The sequence below is a fragment of the Peromyscus maniculatus genome, chromosome 9 (genome assembly GCF_049852395.1).
Source record: "Peromyscus maniculatus bairdii isolate BWxNUB_F1_BW_parent chromosome 9, HU_Pman_BW_mat_3.1, whole genome shotgun sequence".
In the NCBI taxonomy this organism is placed as follows: Eukaryota; Metazoa; Chordata; class Mammalia; order Rodentia; family Cricetidae; genus Peromyscus; species Peromyscus maniculatus.
This window is the reverse complement of record NC_134860.1, coordinates 82,338,537-82,355,453: the sequence shown is the minus strand read 5'-3', so window position 1 is coordinate 82,355,453 and position 16,917 is coordinate 82,338,537. Positions and strand designations below refer to the sequence as shown.

At 34.0% G+C, this 16,917-nt stretch overlaps 1 protein-coding gene across 4 annotated transcripts in view; it reads right to left on the bottom strand.

Moving 5' to 3' along the window:
• Pcdh17 (protocadherin 17) overlaps positions 1-16,917 on the bottom strand; it is a 93,099-nt gene that overhangs the window by 11,905 nt on the left and 64,277 nt on the right. For 2 of the 4 annotated variants that reach the window (XM_015999374.3, XM_015999376.3), the window contains exon 4: positions 6,145-6,228. The exons of the other annotated variants lie outside the window; for them this stretch is intronic. In XM_015999374.3, the coding sequence (XP_015854860.1) occupies positions 6,145-6,228 (84 nt within the window). The remainder of the gene's footprint in view (positions 1-6,144; positions 6,229-16,917) is intronic. 4 annotated transcript variants of the gene reach the window in all.

Sequence of the window (16,917 nt, the reverse complement as noted above, 5' to 3'; positions counted from 1 at the left end):
AAGCCAATTAGTGATCTGCAATAGGAACAATTACTTTACATAATTTAAAATCATTTGTTTCGGTGCCTGTAGTGTCAGTCTGCAGACTGATCCAGAAGTATCCAAGTTTTACATAGATGCTCTCTGTTCCTGTGATATATACAATGCTTAGAGTAATATCAGATCCATTTGTTAAATACCATGTCTGTAGAAAAATCCCAAGTTCTAAAGATATCAATTTTAAATGATAAAAAAAGAAATTTTGCCTGGCAATATTATTCACTCAAATTTATAGGTCTGAATACTTTCCCTATGGAAAAAAAAATAACCAGTGAGACTGCTAAAACCTATATTTAAATAATCCTTTTAAATTATGAAATTAGTGAGTATCTGGGAGGCCCACACTTCATCACATACAGGTTTCTTTTACTGTCCTTTTATTTTTCTGTCTTCTGTGGCAGTGTTATATAAATTGAGTAAGCTTCTTTGTTTGAACTTAGCTGCCTTTATATTTCAGACTCTATCAGAAAGCTGCCATCTACATATAAATTAATGTCTTCCTAATTGTTGGGTCTTGAAAGAGTTAAGATGTTTCCAGAAGAACCTAATTTACATTCGGTGTGAAGCCTAAGCTCTGGTATGCAATAGTTAGCAAAAGCTGTTTAGTTTACAAGGACAAATTTAAATTCTAGCAACTTAAATAATTGTGTGAACTTCAGACCAGAGACTGTGTAAATATGCTACTATTCTTTGTCTTCCCGGAGGATGCTTTCCTTATGCCTTTATTGCCTCTGTAAGCTAACCCTATCTCTGATAATGGCACCATTTCTGATGACATGGATGAATACATTTAAGATTCAAGTCATCTTCCTAGCAAAGTGGTAATCCTGTAAGGAAGGTCAATAAAAACATGCCCATTAAGCCAAATTCTGTAAGCAGCAAACAAGATAGTCTTATTAGTGTGTCTCTCTCTCTCTCATGCCTGCTATCTGATTTCTTTGGGGAAGTACATCTATTTACCAATTTAAATCCTGTTGTTCAGCTCATTTCTAGCATGTCTTTGTTTTCAATTTCTAGAAACAAGTCAACAGAATCAATGTCACTCTTAGCTTCCATAGAAAAAGAGTTAAGTCATAGGTAGCTAATCTTCTGTTTATTACTTATGGACCAATCAACATCTTTCAAAAGAAGATAGCTATTGTAAAGGATGGATTTTTAAGAAAGATTTTAATTGCTTAGATTATCTTTCAGTGACATCCTAAAAGAGACAGAGACAGGTAAGGTTTCAGTTGCTGAATGAGATGGATATAATTCTATTTTTTTTATTTTTATTTTTTTTTTTTGTTTTTTTTCGAGACAGGGTTTCTCTGTGTAGCTTTGCGCCTTTCCTGGAGCTCACTTGGTAGCCCAGGCTGGCCTCGAACTCACAGAGATCCGCCTGGCTCTGCCTCCCGAGTGCTGGGATTAAAGGCGTGCGCCACCACCGCCCGGCGAGATGGATATAATTCTAAATGAGCAGATAGGTGCCCTACTTACATCACATCAGTATTTTCAAAGTGTGTGTGTGTGTGTGTGTGTGTGTGTGTGTATATATATATATATATGAAACAGTTCCTATAATAATAATAATAATTCATCTCTACTAAGGATAAAAAGCAAAATGAAGCATCCTCCATGGGTGTGTTTTCTTTTTTTGTGTTTTTGTTTTTGTTTGTTTGGTTGGTTTGGTTTGTTTTTTTGTTTTTGTTTTTGTTTTTTTGAGACAGGGTTTCTCTGTGTAGCTTTGGAGCCCTTCCTGGAAGTCACTCTGTAGCCCAGGCTGGCCTCAAACCTGGCCACCTGCCTCTGACTCCCCAGTGCTGGGATTAAAGGTGTGTACCACCACTGCCTGGTCACGGGTGTGTTTTCAAGTGCATGTTCACTCTCACAACACACATAAATCATAAGAAACATGTACTTTCACTAAATTGCATTGTCTTAAAGGAAATTTTTCTAATAGAGTGTTAGATAGTATCTAAAGGTTAATTCAGAGTGAGATATTGGATGTTTGAATCTCAACAATTTCAACTTAATTTCACTAAAACAATTCATCTATCACTAGCCAGCTGACATCACCATTACCACTAACACTAAAATCAAAAATATTAAAAATGAAAAATTGTTAAAAAAACAGGAGATATAGAAAACTTTCCTGTCCTCTTGGAATATTTTCCTGAAATCATCTGTTGTTAGTACCTGTAAGCATGCTGTAGTTTTATTGGAAGCAAATGTTTTTATCATGCACGGTTGGGTCATCCCAAGCACGAAAATTTAAGTAAAATCAATAGATTCAATTTCCATGTTCTAGAGTAAATATACTGAAATGTTTCTTGTAATGGATTTTACTGGCAAGGACAAGCCTTTTTTTTCTAGTAACAGATTTAATATTCTGTAATCATTAAGACACACTGAAGAGATGAAGAGGCCGAAAAGGAAAGGTCAGGAAACTCAGAGAGCAAAGATATGTGGCCTAGTAGGCAGGGGCGCTATGCAACCAACCAAAGGCCAAAAGCTCCTGACAATTCCATGTGTAATGCAGCCCACACACCAGAAGTTATCTGCAATGGGTTTTTAAACTTGTTCTTATCATAGAGAGCACTTCTGATTTAATTGATAATCAACCACATCCAGAACAAAGAAGAGATGATTAAAGGGAAACATATTTCCCCTGAGCAGTAGTACCAAGAAAACAAATTCAAAACGACATGAGAACATATTTAAGTTTCAGCCTTGTAATCTAAATCTAATTTTAAAAAACAAATTCATATTGACCTCACAGGGAGAATTCATTAGGATGTTCTTTGCTAATTCAGGCATGTTGGACTTGAATTTTTCTCCTCTAAAGCTGTATGCTCCATCTTAAGAAAGAGTGATCTGGTTTTGTTGTTGTTGTTGTTGCATTATTTCCTTGGTACTCACCAAAAGGGCAAGTCATTTTACCTACTCAGTGTTGAAAGTGCTCCATAATCAGGCTGACATAAAGCTTTAGGCACAGGAAAAGAAATTCCTGCATGTTAATGTTGTTAATCTCTCTCCCTCCCTCCTTCCCTGTCTCCATCCTCTAGTAGAAAGATAGCTATTCAGTATATTACAAAGGGCAGCAGACTGGGAAGTAACAAGCAAACTGCCTGCAGCCTTAAGCAAATCTCCTTGCAATGTCATAAAACTGTAGCAATCTCCCAACTAAAGCCTAAAATTATTTTAGAAATAACATTACAAAAGTCAGAATATGGAAAACTACTGAGCACAGAGATGGAATCACAAAATTTCTGCTCAAAGGAGAAAACAACATAAATTTGTATAGCCGTCTATTCTCACCTAAAATTCATCCATGCCTTACTTTATATGCTTCAGGTATGTATATTCCTTAGCCTATCATTTTCCCAAATCAAATCCCTAGGCTCACCTTAAAATGGAATATAATTTTAACTATTGTATTTGGTAGTTTTCTAGTAAACTGTTAGTGTTCATTTATTGAATTCATAAAAATGTATATGAGCATGAAAGACACAAATCTAGGTATTTGTAGAATTACTGAAAACTGGAAAATAATATTAGACTAGCAGTAGCTGGTAGATAGAAACTTCCTGTCCATTTTTCTTTATTTACTAAATAAGCATATTTTATTATTAAAAATTAAATATATTTACATACACCTTATAAAAATAAATGATATAGTATTTGCTTTAATTTGTTTTTATATACATGACTTATTTCCTTATTGCATATACAACAGAAAGAGTGGTAGACTTCCTGGTTGGTATCCATGGAGTACCTGATATGCCCTGTAGAAAGCCATTTCTCAATCTCACAAAAATGGGATCACTTCTGATAAAACTTATGCATATCCACCTGCATAGTTTAATCATCTCTAGGTTACTTCAGACATCTAGAACTGTAAATACTTTCTAAATAGTGATTCTAATTTGTAAGTTAATAATGACAATAAAATATGTGCATTTTGAATTCAGATACATTTTTTTTCTGAATTTATTTTACCTGGCTGGTTGCGTATATAACTCTAAAACCCTTGAAAACAGATGGACAATTGGACCTACATGAATGATTTATATAAGATAGTAGATATTTTTATTTATAAAGTGCTTATATTCTAATTATTTTATAATGTTAGGTAAATGGTTATATCATGTATGGTAGTTTCCTAACACATAAATGTTAGGAAAGTGTTAAATTCAGTAAACCTCCACAATTGTTTTCTAAATTGAAGCTTTATTGCATAATATATGTTAATGGATGATTTTTCAGGCTTCACTGTGTTGATGATATTGATACATTCAAAAACAAACTGCAAATATTTGAAATGATAAGATAACTTTAAATTTGCCACATAATTATCACCAAAAAATACTAAATGTAAGGCACACAGGCATAGATGTGCACTCTCTGCAAACAGGATAAAATTCCTATACCACATGGAAATGAATGGAAAGGATCTTTCCTTAAGGCAAAAGGCTTAGCACTACCCAGTGGATATGGAAGTAAAGCTTTTCTGCCTAACTACAGTTTTTGGGTTCTTGGTGCTTGGTCACAGCTCACAGTCAGCTCAGAAATTCAAATTCATCAATGATCATGCAAAATATACGTATGTCTTTGAATATGTGACTATGTACCTGATAATACATATGGTATGCACTTGAGCCCAATGTGGATGTCAGATCAAGAGAAAAATGTACATAGAAACATAGGGAACAAGGTATGGAAATTTGCATTCTGAAAGCTAAGAATTTTTTTTGGCATATACATTAACCTTAAAATTAATTTGTACTAAATTACAAAATAAAACTTTCCTTTTCTACTAGTTAAAATGAATCAGTTATTTAAGGGAATTATTTATGTTAAATTATTTAAGGAAAAGTGAAGATTTTATATAGACTATGTCTCTATGTGTAGGTATGAACACAAACCTGAGTTTTCAACTTTAACTTAAAAATCTCCAAATCAGAGACAGGAATAATTTTTCACACCAAATGTTATCCATTTAAGGCTTTATTTTCTTTATGTCTTATCTCCAATTTCCATTCATTTCCATACAGGAAATAAGGCAATCTTTTCTCTATTACTGGCATAAGTCAAGCAACACAAATAGACTAACAGTGATTTATACATTGCCAGAATATACCTTTATATATTTTTTTCAACACAGCAACAGCCTGACATGACCATTTTCTCCAGTGACTAGGCCTTCCCATATGCAGAGATTAAACTACTCAGAGAGCAATCAAGTCTCTTTAATACATTCAAATGATTCAGTACTGAGACTATACAAATCCAGACATAGAAATATATACATAGTATGTTGAACTAAGACTTCTCCCCATTCTCCTTCCTGCTTTCCACTCAGCTGGACCAGCTATGACAAACCTCATTTTGCTCAGATTATCTATATCACATCCAGAGCATACTTAGAGATTAGAATATATTGACAAATTGCCTCCACTTCAGAATGTTGTGATGTTGTGCTCCACCAGCTATTCAAATTCATATGAATTGGATTCTGCCTTGCCTCTAGGAATTCACATTAGAATGATGTGTAAAGATTTTTTTTAAAGTAGTACATAAAAAGCCTCTAATAAGTTCCCATAAAAGAAGTCTTATCTCAGATGACCAGCAACTGGTTGTCCAAAAAGACACAAGAATTTTGGGGACCTAGGTTCTCTGGCAAAACAGAGTTCTTCAGACTGTGGCTGTGAAGTACATTGCTCTACACCCACAACATATGTAACAGTCAAGTCCCTCCTCCCTGTACAGGCCACTGCAGTGCGTAATTTTTTCACTTGGCAAAACCTATACTGTCTACAATGCTAAATTGGTACAACCGATAGATTTTACATATGAAATAATTGTCAACGGCCCACTAAACTCACTGAAGTATAATAAGCAACAGAAACCCTGACCTCACGCATTATTTGTATCCTCACTTTGACTCCACGCACACAACTCTTCCTGAAATTCTAGTAGGGCCAATGCAAATCACTGCTATTTTCCCTTTAAAGAACTAAGATCTGTATTTCTGCATGGCAAATGCACAGTCAGAGGAGTGCCATCATCTAACAAGTAAAATTCGGACCACAGAGAAGAAAGCTAGCAGATGAAGAAATTGCTCACCTGGAGGAAGCGGGTCAACAGACTGAAGTCTAGTAGTGATGGTGTGTAGGGTGAGGATAGCAAAGGAAAGCAAAGTCGGGAATGCTTGAAAAATAAAATATTTTTAGTTAACAAATAGAAAGACCAAGTGGGACAAAAAGGGCCAACTGAATCACGAATCCTTCCTTATCAATTTGATTTTTTTTAAATTAAATTTCAGAGAACAATCAATTCCAAAACGCTATGGTCACTGACAATTCCTGTTACATAAGATGAGCTTTTCCCATAAAAATTACGATAAAGGAGATTTCCATTTAACTGAGGTGGAAACAGTACAGAGTAACTCTCAGACTCTCTGTCAGTGGAACCCTTATCAGTATGATGATACGTTCATGTATTCAGCTAAGTAGGCTTCTACCTGAGTGAATCGAAGATGTAAATCAGCAAATAACCAAAATTAAAGTCCAAAACTATTTTCTAACACCCACAGATCAAGGCTTGTTCAAATTTTTCACTGCATTTTACTATTAGTTACACCATATATGTTGTCTGAAGTCCAAACAATATATTAGGCATAAATTAGCTTTTAGGGATCAATTAATATTTAAGAATGGATTTACTTTAGTAATGGTTATCTATTAATATATTATCTAGTGATATATATATATATATAAATATATTCTGAAATATATAAAAAATATTTATGTATACCTTCTAAGGTACATTTATATATTGCAATGTGTATTTCTTTCATCCAAATGTATATCCTAATACTATATAATACTTATTTTAAAATTGTATATGTTTAAATTTTGAGTGTAATTTTTAGTTAAATGTGAAAAGAGTAACAATATAAATTTAGAAAGATACAACACATTTTTCCTTTTGATATTTTTGCTTTTCATTTTATGAGCCTCTGACTTAGGTATATCATGGGCATGTACAATTGGTCTACTTCCTAGAATAAAGAAAAAAGAAAGAACATTTCATTTTGCCTTTGTATTACTGAAATGTGCAATGAATATGTGGAATCAATTGCTGCCTAAAAGTCCTGCCAGAAACAAACAAACAAACAAAAAACTAAAAATAAATGATTACTGGTGAGCAAAGGTAACTTCATTTTTTTTTTAACAATCTCGTTTTCTTAGCTTCACGACAAATTTCACATCTTGTGCTCCCCCTCCCCTGGAATAAGAATATGCAGACTCGGAGGTAAAGTAGGTTGAGTAGTTATTAAGAGCTAAAGCACTTTTTCCACTATTGCCCTACACATATTTTCCCTTCTCTACCTCCTGCCAGCTTCCTTTTTAATTTGTGTATTTTTCTCCCACTCTTAAAGCACAACTCCAACAACAGATGGAACACCTGAAAAGGTCTGCCTCATGACATGTGTAAATGTAATATTCATCACAGAAAATGAAACACAGAATCTGCATAATACAAGCTGTCTCAAGGTATCCTCATTACAGTGGTCACTTAAAAATTCTGAAAGAACATCATTTCTTATCACAAGCATAGAAAAAAAATGTGTATGTCCAGTGGCATTCATTGATATTAATTGTTAGCAGACAGTGTTATTTCTGCATATGACTCACTTTTCTTATTTTTTTTAATCCTATCAACCAATAAATAAACCTGCTTTTCTAACTAATGGCTCACCAGTCAATATCTAATGTATTTAAGATATAGCCAAACTACTGTATAGTTTTACAATAATATGGGTAGAGCCATCTAAAAGACAGACCAACTTTAATTAGGAAAATTCAGTAAGTTTATGGCTGTACAGTGAGTAGAAACTAAGACCTCAAAATTTATTTCCATCTAGTACTAGCACATAGGAACTTATTTATAAATAGGGTCTTCGAGCATGAATTCCCTAAGATGAAGTCATACTGGATTACAGTAGGACTAATGCAAAGATTGTTGTATGAAGACAAAGCAGAGACATAAAGATAGACAGGGAGATCTCAGTGGGACCCTGGTGGTAGCCATTAGGAGTGGGTTTGGCATTACTGATAACCACCAGAAGCTAGGAAAAAACAAGGAAGACTACCTGCAAGAACATGGCTCAACTAGATTCTTAATTTTGTATGTGTAGTCTCTGTACCTGTGAGATCTTAAAAACTGTTGTTTAAAGCTACGCAGTCTCCAGTAACTTACTACAGAAACCCTTGCAAACTAACACTGCCTATTCAAAAAGAAGCATCAAATCATTAAATAAACAAAGAGTAAAAAGTATCTATGGAGAAGGGGATGGGACAATTAGGTACAAATGAAAAAATAGCCACTTCCAAGTTAAAACACGACAAGCTAAAAGTAAGTTGTTTTTGTTGTTGATGTTGTTTTCGATGCAATGAGTCCTAAATCCTTTGGCCAAAGAATTAAGAATACATGCTGCTGACAATTGGTACCCCTGAATACAAAACTTGACAGATCATCCAGAGAATTAACGTTTTTTTTTTTTTTCTGAAATCTAAAAACTCCTTGAATTACAGATAACCGTAATCTACAACTTATGATCAATTGACTTAGGATTCTTTGACATTATGAGAATGGAAAAACTAGCATGAATCCAGTAGAAAATAATTTTTATATATTTTCATTGTATTTCAGATAACAATGCAGGGTCTGATGCTCTCATTAGGACTCTCAGCTCCCTGTCAGCCAGCTGATAATAGGGGAAATCCTTGGTAACAGGTAACACAAAGCTGCTTAGCATGGATGCACTGTTGGTCAGGTGAATTAAGTTATTGTTCACAGCTATTGTTTGTGGTGGTATTGTGTTCCCCAAAATATTGTGTACTCTAATAAACTTATCTGGGGTCAGAGAACAGAAAAGCCACTAGATACTTAGAATAGGCAGTGGTAGCACACGCCTTTAATCCTCGCATTGCAGAGGCAAAAATCTATGTGTTCAAGGATACAGCCAAGCATGGTGACTCACACCTTTAATCCCAGAAAGTGGTGGTAGAAAGCAGAAAGGTATATAAGGTGTGAGGACCAGAAACTAGAAGCATTTGGCCTGGTTAAGCATTTGGCCTGGTTAGGCATTTGGCTGGTTAAGCTTTCAGGTTTTGGAGCAACAGTTCAGCTGAGATTAATTCTGGATGAGGACTCAGAGGCATCTAGTCTGAGGAAACAGGATCAGCTGAGGATCCATTGAGGTGAGGTAGCTGTGGCTTGTTCTGGTTTTCTGATCTTCCAGCTTCACCCCAATACCTGGCTATAGGTTTGATTTTATTAATAAGACCTTCTAAGATTCTTGCTACAATTGTTGATTTCAGGATAGACTGAGGAGGTGCAACCCTAGCAAAAGGCAACGAGGCAATGTAGAATTCTTTCTCCAAATGTCTACAATCAGCTGCTTTTGCTGTTTTGTAAAATGGCTGAGGCATTTCTTTTCATCTGCTGTTGGGTTTGAATTTTATGGACATTACAGCACATTGATAGTTCCACAAGAAGTGGCGAATTTACTTAAGATGTTTCCTTGTCCTTTATTATTAAACAAAATTTGTAACTGAAGGCATTTTCTCATCTATGTGTATTTTTATTATCAATAACAACAGCAACAACAGTGGAGTACTTAACTTCTGCAGATTTCTACAGTATATTTTTGTACTAGTCTTTCTATCCCTCACCTCCTCCCAGAGTCTGCCCTCCTACCCACCCAACTTTATGATCTTGTTCTCTCTTAAAAAAGAAAAAAAACAAAAACAAAAACAAAAGGACAAAAGCCACTAAACAATCGTGGAGTCTATTTTGTATACTACTCCTAGCCTATAGTGTATATATATACTATATATATATACTATACATATATATATAGTGTGTATATATATAGTGTCACTCAATGGACCAAGGTGATTTTCCCTCTCAAAGCAGCTATGAAATGCAAATACCTCTTTGGCTAGGTATACTTCTTTGTGCCATCTTCTCCTTTTCCATGCTGGGGTTTTGTCTGGCATGAGGTCTTGTGAGCTCTGTCACAGTCTCAATAAGTTCCTATGTGGGTCTGCGTTTTTTTTTTTTTTTTTTTTTTTTTTTTTTTTTTTTTAATGGAAAATGCTGTTTCCTTAAAATGATCTAATAATACTGGATAAGCTAATTTATTACCTCGACTATTTCTTTTTGAGTTTATTTCTAAATATATTACTATAGATTTTTCTCAAGTATACTGTACTTGAATAGATGCTGTGGAAAGGAAGATGAGATGCCAAGAACGAAAGTTTTTAAATAAAACAGTATTACATGAGAGCCAGAGATGGATTTGTAAGGATCGTGATGCTGAATGTGGGGAGGGGGCAGATAAGAAACGATGTGGATGGCTGCAACCAGAAAACATTACATATACATATGAGATTGTCAAGGAACACATTTAAAGTTTAAAAATTTAGTAAATTTTTTCCAGTCTGTTGTGAACTAGATTAAATCATATTATTTTATAAGTAATTTAGATAGTGTTCACCTGCTCTAGTAAGTGCAAAAACAGAGTGAGAATCATCAGTCTAATAAGTTATATATTACTCATCATCAAAGTCATTTGAACCAATGATGTTTTAAATGTAACAATTGTTTTTAACTACTTATTTTATTCATTTATTATTTTAAGTGTATGTGTATGTGCTTAGGTAAGTTTGTGTGCACTACTGGGACACAGAAGCCTGCAGAGGCCAGAATAGGATATCCCTGAAACTTCTGATATTGTAGTTACAGTCAGTTCTGAGGCACCATTTGGTTGCTGGGAACTGAACTCTGCTCCTCTGCAAGAGCAGTAAGCTCTATTAACTGCTGGTCAATTTCTAGTGTCCCAACAATAGTATTTAGTACATGGATGCAATAAAATGTGACTTTCTGTTTAGTAATACTGCTCACAGTAGAAAGTTTCTACCATGTGATACCAGTTCCCTTATGTAACAACTCAAAGGCCATTTTATTATAGTATAGTAAGTTACCACTTCAACTTCATTTCAAATAATGTTTTCTGAGGAATCAGTCCACTTCTTTGTTTCAGTAGTTTGTTAATATGGATTGAGTCACGGGAGCCAGGTTTTACATTAGAGAGTAGAGATTAATACTATTATTAATATTTGTCTGTTAGTTACTGTAATGACCCAGAAATATAATAGAAAGTCAGATTAAAAAATCATTTTGCATTATAGAAACCATAATCAAAGGGAAAATGTTTGATAAGTTTTTGATTTTCTACAGAATTTTTCTTGCCCACTAGGCTGCTTTAGTGATCAGATTTCATTATCTGTAATGTTTTCTACAAAATCAGGAAGACATAAAAGCCATGCAATAATTATTATTGACAATGGCTACAAAAATAGGAAGAATGACTAAAGTCCTTTCACTTTTATGTCAAAACAAAATGTTATATTGGTAAGTTCACACTGTGTTTTCATAAAATTTCAGAGACTAGGAATGTATATAACTAAATTCTCATTTATTTAGTCTTGAAGTCAGAGAGCAGGTATCTATGGGTATAAATATATCCAACAAGGTCAGAAACAAATCTTATCTGAAGTTCTCTATGTGAATTTCTTTAACTGTACAACAATAGCAATAGCTATAAATGGAAAAGAGATACAACAGCATTCATAAGACAGAAAGCAAACAGTGCTTAACTATATAGTCAAGCATATAGATTTTTATAGGTATTCCAGAATTACAGAAGGATTGTTTTCTTATTCACTTTGGAGATTGTTCATTATTTCACTTTTTGTAATTTAAATGTATCTTGTTACATAATAAAAGTATTTTACTATGTAAAATGTGAATTTTAAATAAGCTTATAGATTAGTTAACAAAAGCATGGTAAAGCATGTTGGTGCATGCCTTTAATTCCAGCACTGAGAGGCAGAGGCAATGGGATCTTCGTGAGTTTAAGGGCAGCCTGGTCTACAAAATGAGTTCCTAGACATACAGGGTATGTTACACAGAGAAACCCTGTCTCAAAAAAACAAAAGTACAAACAAATAAACAAAAAAAATTTTTTTTTTAAAAAAAGCATGATAAATTCAGGCAGTAGTTAAATTACAATACTAGAAATCCCAAGATAATTAAGTCCTAACAGCAGAGAAGAATAAAATACAATAGAAGATCAGGTTGAAAACTATTAGACTCTCACTTCTCAGACATGCATGTGACTCTCTGAAGGTGTGTGAAACACTTTTATCAATTCTAAAATTCATTTCTTTCCCCCTTCTTATTTCTCTACTTAACACTCTTTATCTGTACCCTAAGATTAATTTTCTTTTCTTTCACAATTAGCATCCATCATCTGGGTTTTATTAGCCTGACCTTAGAACTTTTGTATCCACTCAATCCAAAGGCATTATCCTTCATTAAAACCTTATTTTCAGTCAACCAACACACAGTTACTATAATGCTGGGCTTAAAAGCACACTGATTAAATTATACTTTAAATATCAAAGAATTAATCCACCTTTCTTGAACTTTCAGAATAACTTCTTGGCCAATAAATATGTGTCTTTCAGAGGGGCAAGCATTTCAAGAGTGAGTTGACTCTTCTGTTTATGAAACTGTGGTAAAAGTAACTAGCGATAGAACAATGGAGACAAGGCAGAACACACATATATCTATGCACATGTTCCCATACATACTTCTGTAGGGAAAGAGGCAAAAGGGCCAGTATCATGTGAAGCCTGTAGTATCTCTTCCTGAGCCATTTCCAGTAGACTTGCCTTCTTCCCACATTGTGAACTGGCTGCCAGCACCAAGTGTTTGGGATTTGAAATGGACACATAGAGCAAAAGAACACCCTTTTATGAGTTTATGTGCCTCATTTGTATTTAATGCAGATGTGTCACTTACATTTGGTACAAATGAGTCTTTATATTTGGTTTGTGTGAGTTATTTAAATTTGGAGCAGATGGGTCATTTATATTTAGTACACATGGATCATTTATATATCTGGTCCATGGTCATGCACATTCAATGCAAATGGGGCATTCATATTTGGACTACATAGGGCTTTCTATTTTGTGTACGTGTGTCACCTGAATGTCAAAGATACACATGCAAGTACATTTAATGCCATTGACTTCCCGCAGTATGTAAAGGGAACTCTTGAGACCTTAGCCACCTTCTGTGTTTCAGCTCAAATGTTCAACCCTGGGACTTAGATTTTAAAGATTCTGAATAAATAAAATTTAGCAACAGCATTAGAGAAAGGCAAGTTGAATTTAACTAGGTTCAAAATTTTACTTGATGGAATATGTTCTTGATGGAATCCCTAAAGCTTTCATTTTCTTATCTATAAAATGGGGAATTCATTCTCATTTGCTTGTTTTGAAGACAAAGTGTACCCATCTATGCAAAGCCCTCAGGTCAGAATTTAGTAAAATCTAGTATTAAGTTACCATGCTACAGCAAGTTTGGCATGTCAATGCAAGTGCAGTGTAATTCAGACAAACTCTAGCTGACTGTAGGGCATTTGTGATGTCATTTGTTTTGAGACTTTTGCATTAGTTTTTACTTGATTTAAAATGCTTAGTATTATACTGCTCATTTAATGTAAGCATACAATGTTCAATACATATAGTTTTTGGGTGGTGGTTCATTTATATCTAAAGGATATGGGAACATATATGTGACATTCATTATCTCTGTTTCATATCTGTAATGAATGGACTTGGATATGGAATGTCATTGATAATCTGTCACCATGATTTTCTATTTTCTTTCTTAAATTTTGTATGTATGAATGTTCACCTGTATGTATGGTTGTACACCATGTAGGTGCCTTGTGTATTTGGAATCCCAAAAAGGTCAAAAATTTCCAAAAAGAAATGAAGTTACAGGTGGTTGTGAGCCACCACATAGGTGCTAGGAATTGAGCTGGGTTCTCGTCAAGAGCAAAAAATTCTTTTAACAATTGAGTCATCTCTCCAGTCCTCCCGACTTTCTCACAGGAGACTGTTTACAGAGATACATTGCTTGCACATTTTCTTTTGCAAAATTATTAAAAGAAAGAATGAATCAATTTCTCTTAATTGTCAAAATTTTTGAAGGAAAGCAAATCTGAAAAATACAGTGAAGGAAAAAATATTAAACAAAGGCCACCCAAACTTTAGAAGTAAGTATGTCAATTTCTACTACAAGATGATTGTTCCACTCTCCCTCTATAATACATGGAACAGAAAATAAGGAGAAAAACAGAATCATACTATGAAAGTGAAATTTGGTAATGTATAAAAGATGATAATACATGTTGTCTTTCTAACAACTTTTTTTCAGTAGGCTATATTTGGATTTAAAAAATATATTCCACCAGACCTCAGTTCTGAAGGAGAATAATGAAGGTATATTTTGCCTTAACTTAATACTCACCATCTATATCTCATTTATTAAAACTAAATAAAATGGTAAATCAAAAAAGGACAACTTATCTACTTTTTCATTGAACTTTTTGGATCAACTCCTATCTTCAGAACTGTTTGCACTGAGCTGTTCTAGTCTACCTACTTCAGGTTTCCATGAACACAACGGCTTTCCCATACAAAGAGTGATATCTGAAGTCATGGATTTATTTTATATATTTTTCCACACACACCTGGTTAGTATTGACATAACTCCAAACAAAAGAGAGGAAATATTAATTTCTACAATCTAGCTTTTCCAGTCTCTTAAAACACATATAGATATCTAAGGCCCTTCCCTTGAAGCTTCTGTTTATTTGAATCTCAAGTGGAATATGAGATTGCTTGTGGTTTACCAAGGAGGGGCGACTTTTATGTCATATAATAGAATGTCCATTTTTCAGATAAAGATATTGAAGTTCAGGTGAGTTCATGGCAAAACAAAACTCATTCTCCTGAAGCTTATCTTCCCTGGCCACCACAACAAAATGTTCCCTATTGTTTCACTTGGATGCCGTCATCTAGAACAAGTTGAGTACATAAGGTTTTGTCTAACCAGTAACATTTCAGAAGTTAGGGATTACTATTGAAAGGCATGCCTAGATAGAAGGAACAGAACTTTTCTATGGGGACTGTAATACATGGTGACTCGTAAAATATGATAAGGCAAAAAAAGATAAAGTTTATTAACAACCTTGCTATGCAAATGTCATCTAGAAAACAAGTTGCATTTGAGACTAATAATCTTAATATGGATAACAAAGTGAAATATTAACTTCTTAAAATTGAAAACAATTACAAGTGCTTTTACTAATATTTTCATCATAGTATATAGAAAACATAGGAAAGAAAAACTTTACTGATTTTATGGGTAACAAAGACAACCCACATAAATAAAATCAATGAAATGGTAGAAAGAACAATATAAAATATTAGGCTAATCCTATATGTTAAGACAAATTGAAAAATTATAAAATGTAGCAATAAAACCACGACTTAAAGAATCTAATCAATAGATAAGAACCTAAAGCCCAGTACATATTAAAATTGAGAAAAAGGCATTAGAATCAGAATGAAAACATTAGCTATGCAAGGAGACTGAAATTAAACATTTGAAATGAAAAGGAAAATACAATGTGCAAATGGAGAAAGAATTTCTATGGCACACACTGAATAATCAGAGAAAGACAAATCAATATCAAAATTACAGAAAGAGCTGAGAGAATAGGCTCTTAAAGGCAAGAAATTATTATATTCTTCCATCTCCCCCACCCCTAATTTAGATAAGAGAAAATAGAGGTATGGATTGTTTTATATGCACAAACTTTAAGAACACAAATCAATGGAACATAATGGAAGTTTATATAAACTTCCAAATGTCTCTTTGACACAACATCAATGCCTTCAAGAGAATGCATACACATAACAGTAACAGAGACGGAAGTCATTCAGATTTACCACAGCTAGTAATTATCTAGGACACCAAAGATCCTAGCAACAGCTAATCTAATAATTCTGCCATTATCTCTAATACTTCAGATCTTTGCCTGGAGCTAAACAGTTGTCAGGATGAAGCTCTGTTTACATGTAACTGAATCTGATTTGGGGGGAGAGATGTCAAGGCTAGTATAATTAGCTATTTTTTTCTTTTAACTTTATACCTGTAGTAGTTCACTGATGTGTTATTCTGATGGTCTATGGGACACTAAAGTTCTTTTTCTTTTTTCCTCGTGAATACTTGTGCCTGCTCATTTGAGTTTTATGCTCTAAAAGCCTGCTTTATCTATGTATGTAACACTATTCCTGATTTTCATATCTCTGTGGCTTTAATAAAGCCACCTCAGAGTGGGAGAGAGCATGTAGGGGCATTCTGAGTGCATTTATGTGTAATAGGTAAATTCACTTTACTATATGGGAATCAAAATACGTAATTGAAATTTCGATAACCATAATGTGCTTTTTTGTGTGTTTTTCAGTAACACAAACACAGGAAGCTGTCAAAAGTTCATAATATCGGTTTTCCAGGAAGATGAAAGAAAAGCAATGTGAATCTGTAAACTTCTGAGGGCAAGTGTCTCAACTCTGATTTTCCTTAAGCTCAAAATACTATGATAGACTGCTTGGAATCACTTTCCCCATATGATCAAGAGGACAATTTTATCCCCAGAATATTTTCCAGGAATGATATTTAATATCAGAATAAATCTTCAGTTAATAAAAAAACAATTTACATACACTAGTTCCTTCTAAATAGCCTCTTCATAGGCATGTGTGTGTATGTGTATATGTGTGTGTGTGTACACATGTGTGTACACGTGTGTGTACACGTGTGTGTGTCCAGAGGCAGCCAATTCAGTCAGTACAGAATGTTTTTATTTAGGACAATATGAAGTTTGACAAATTTAGAAAA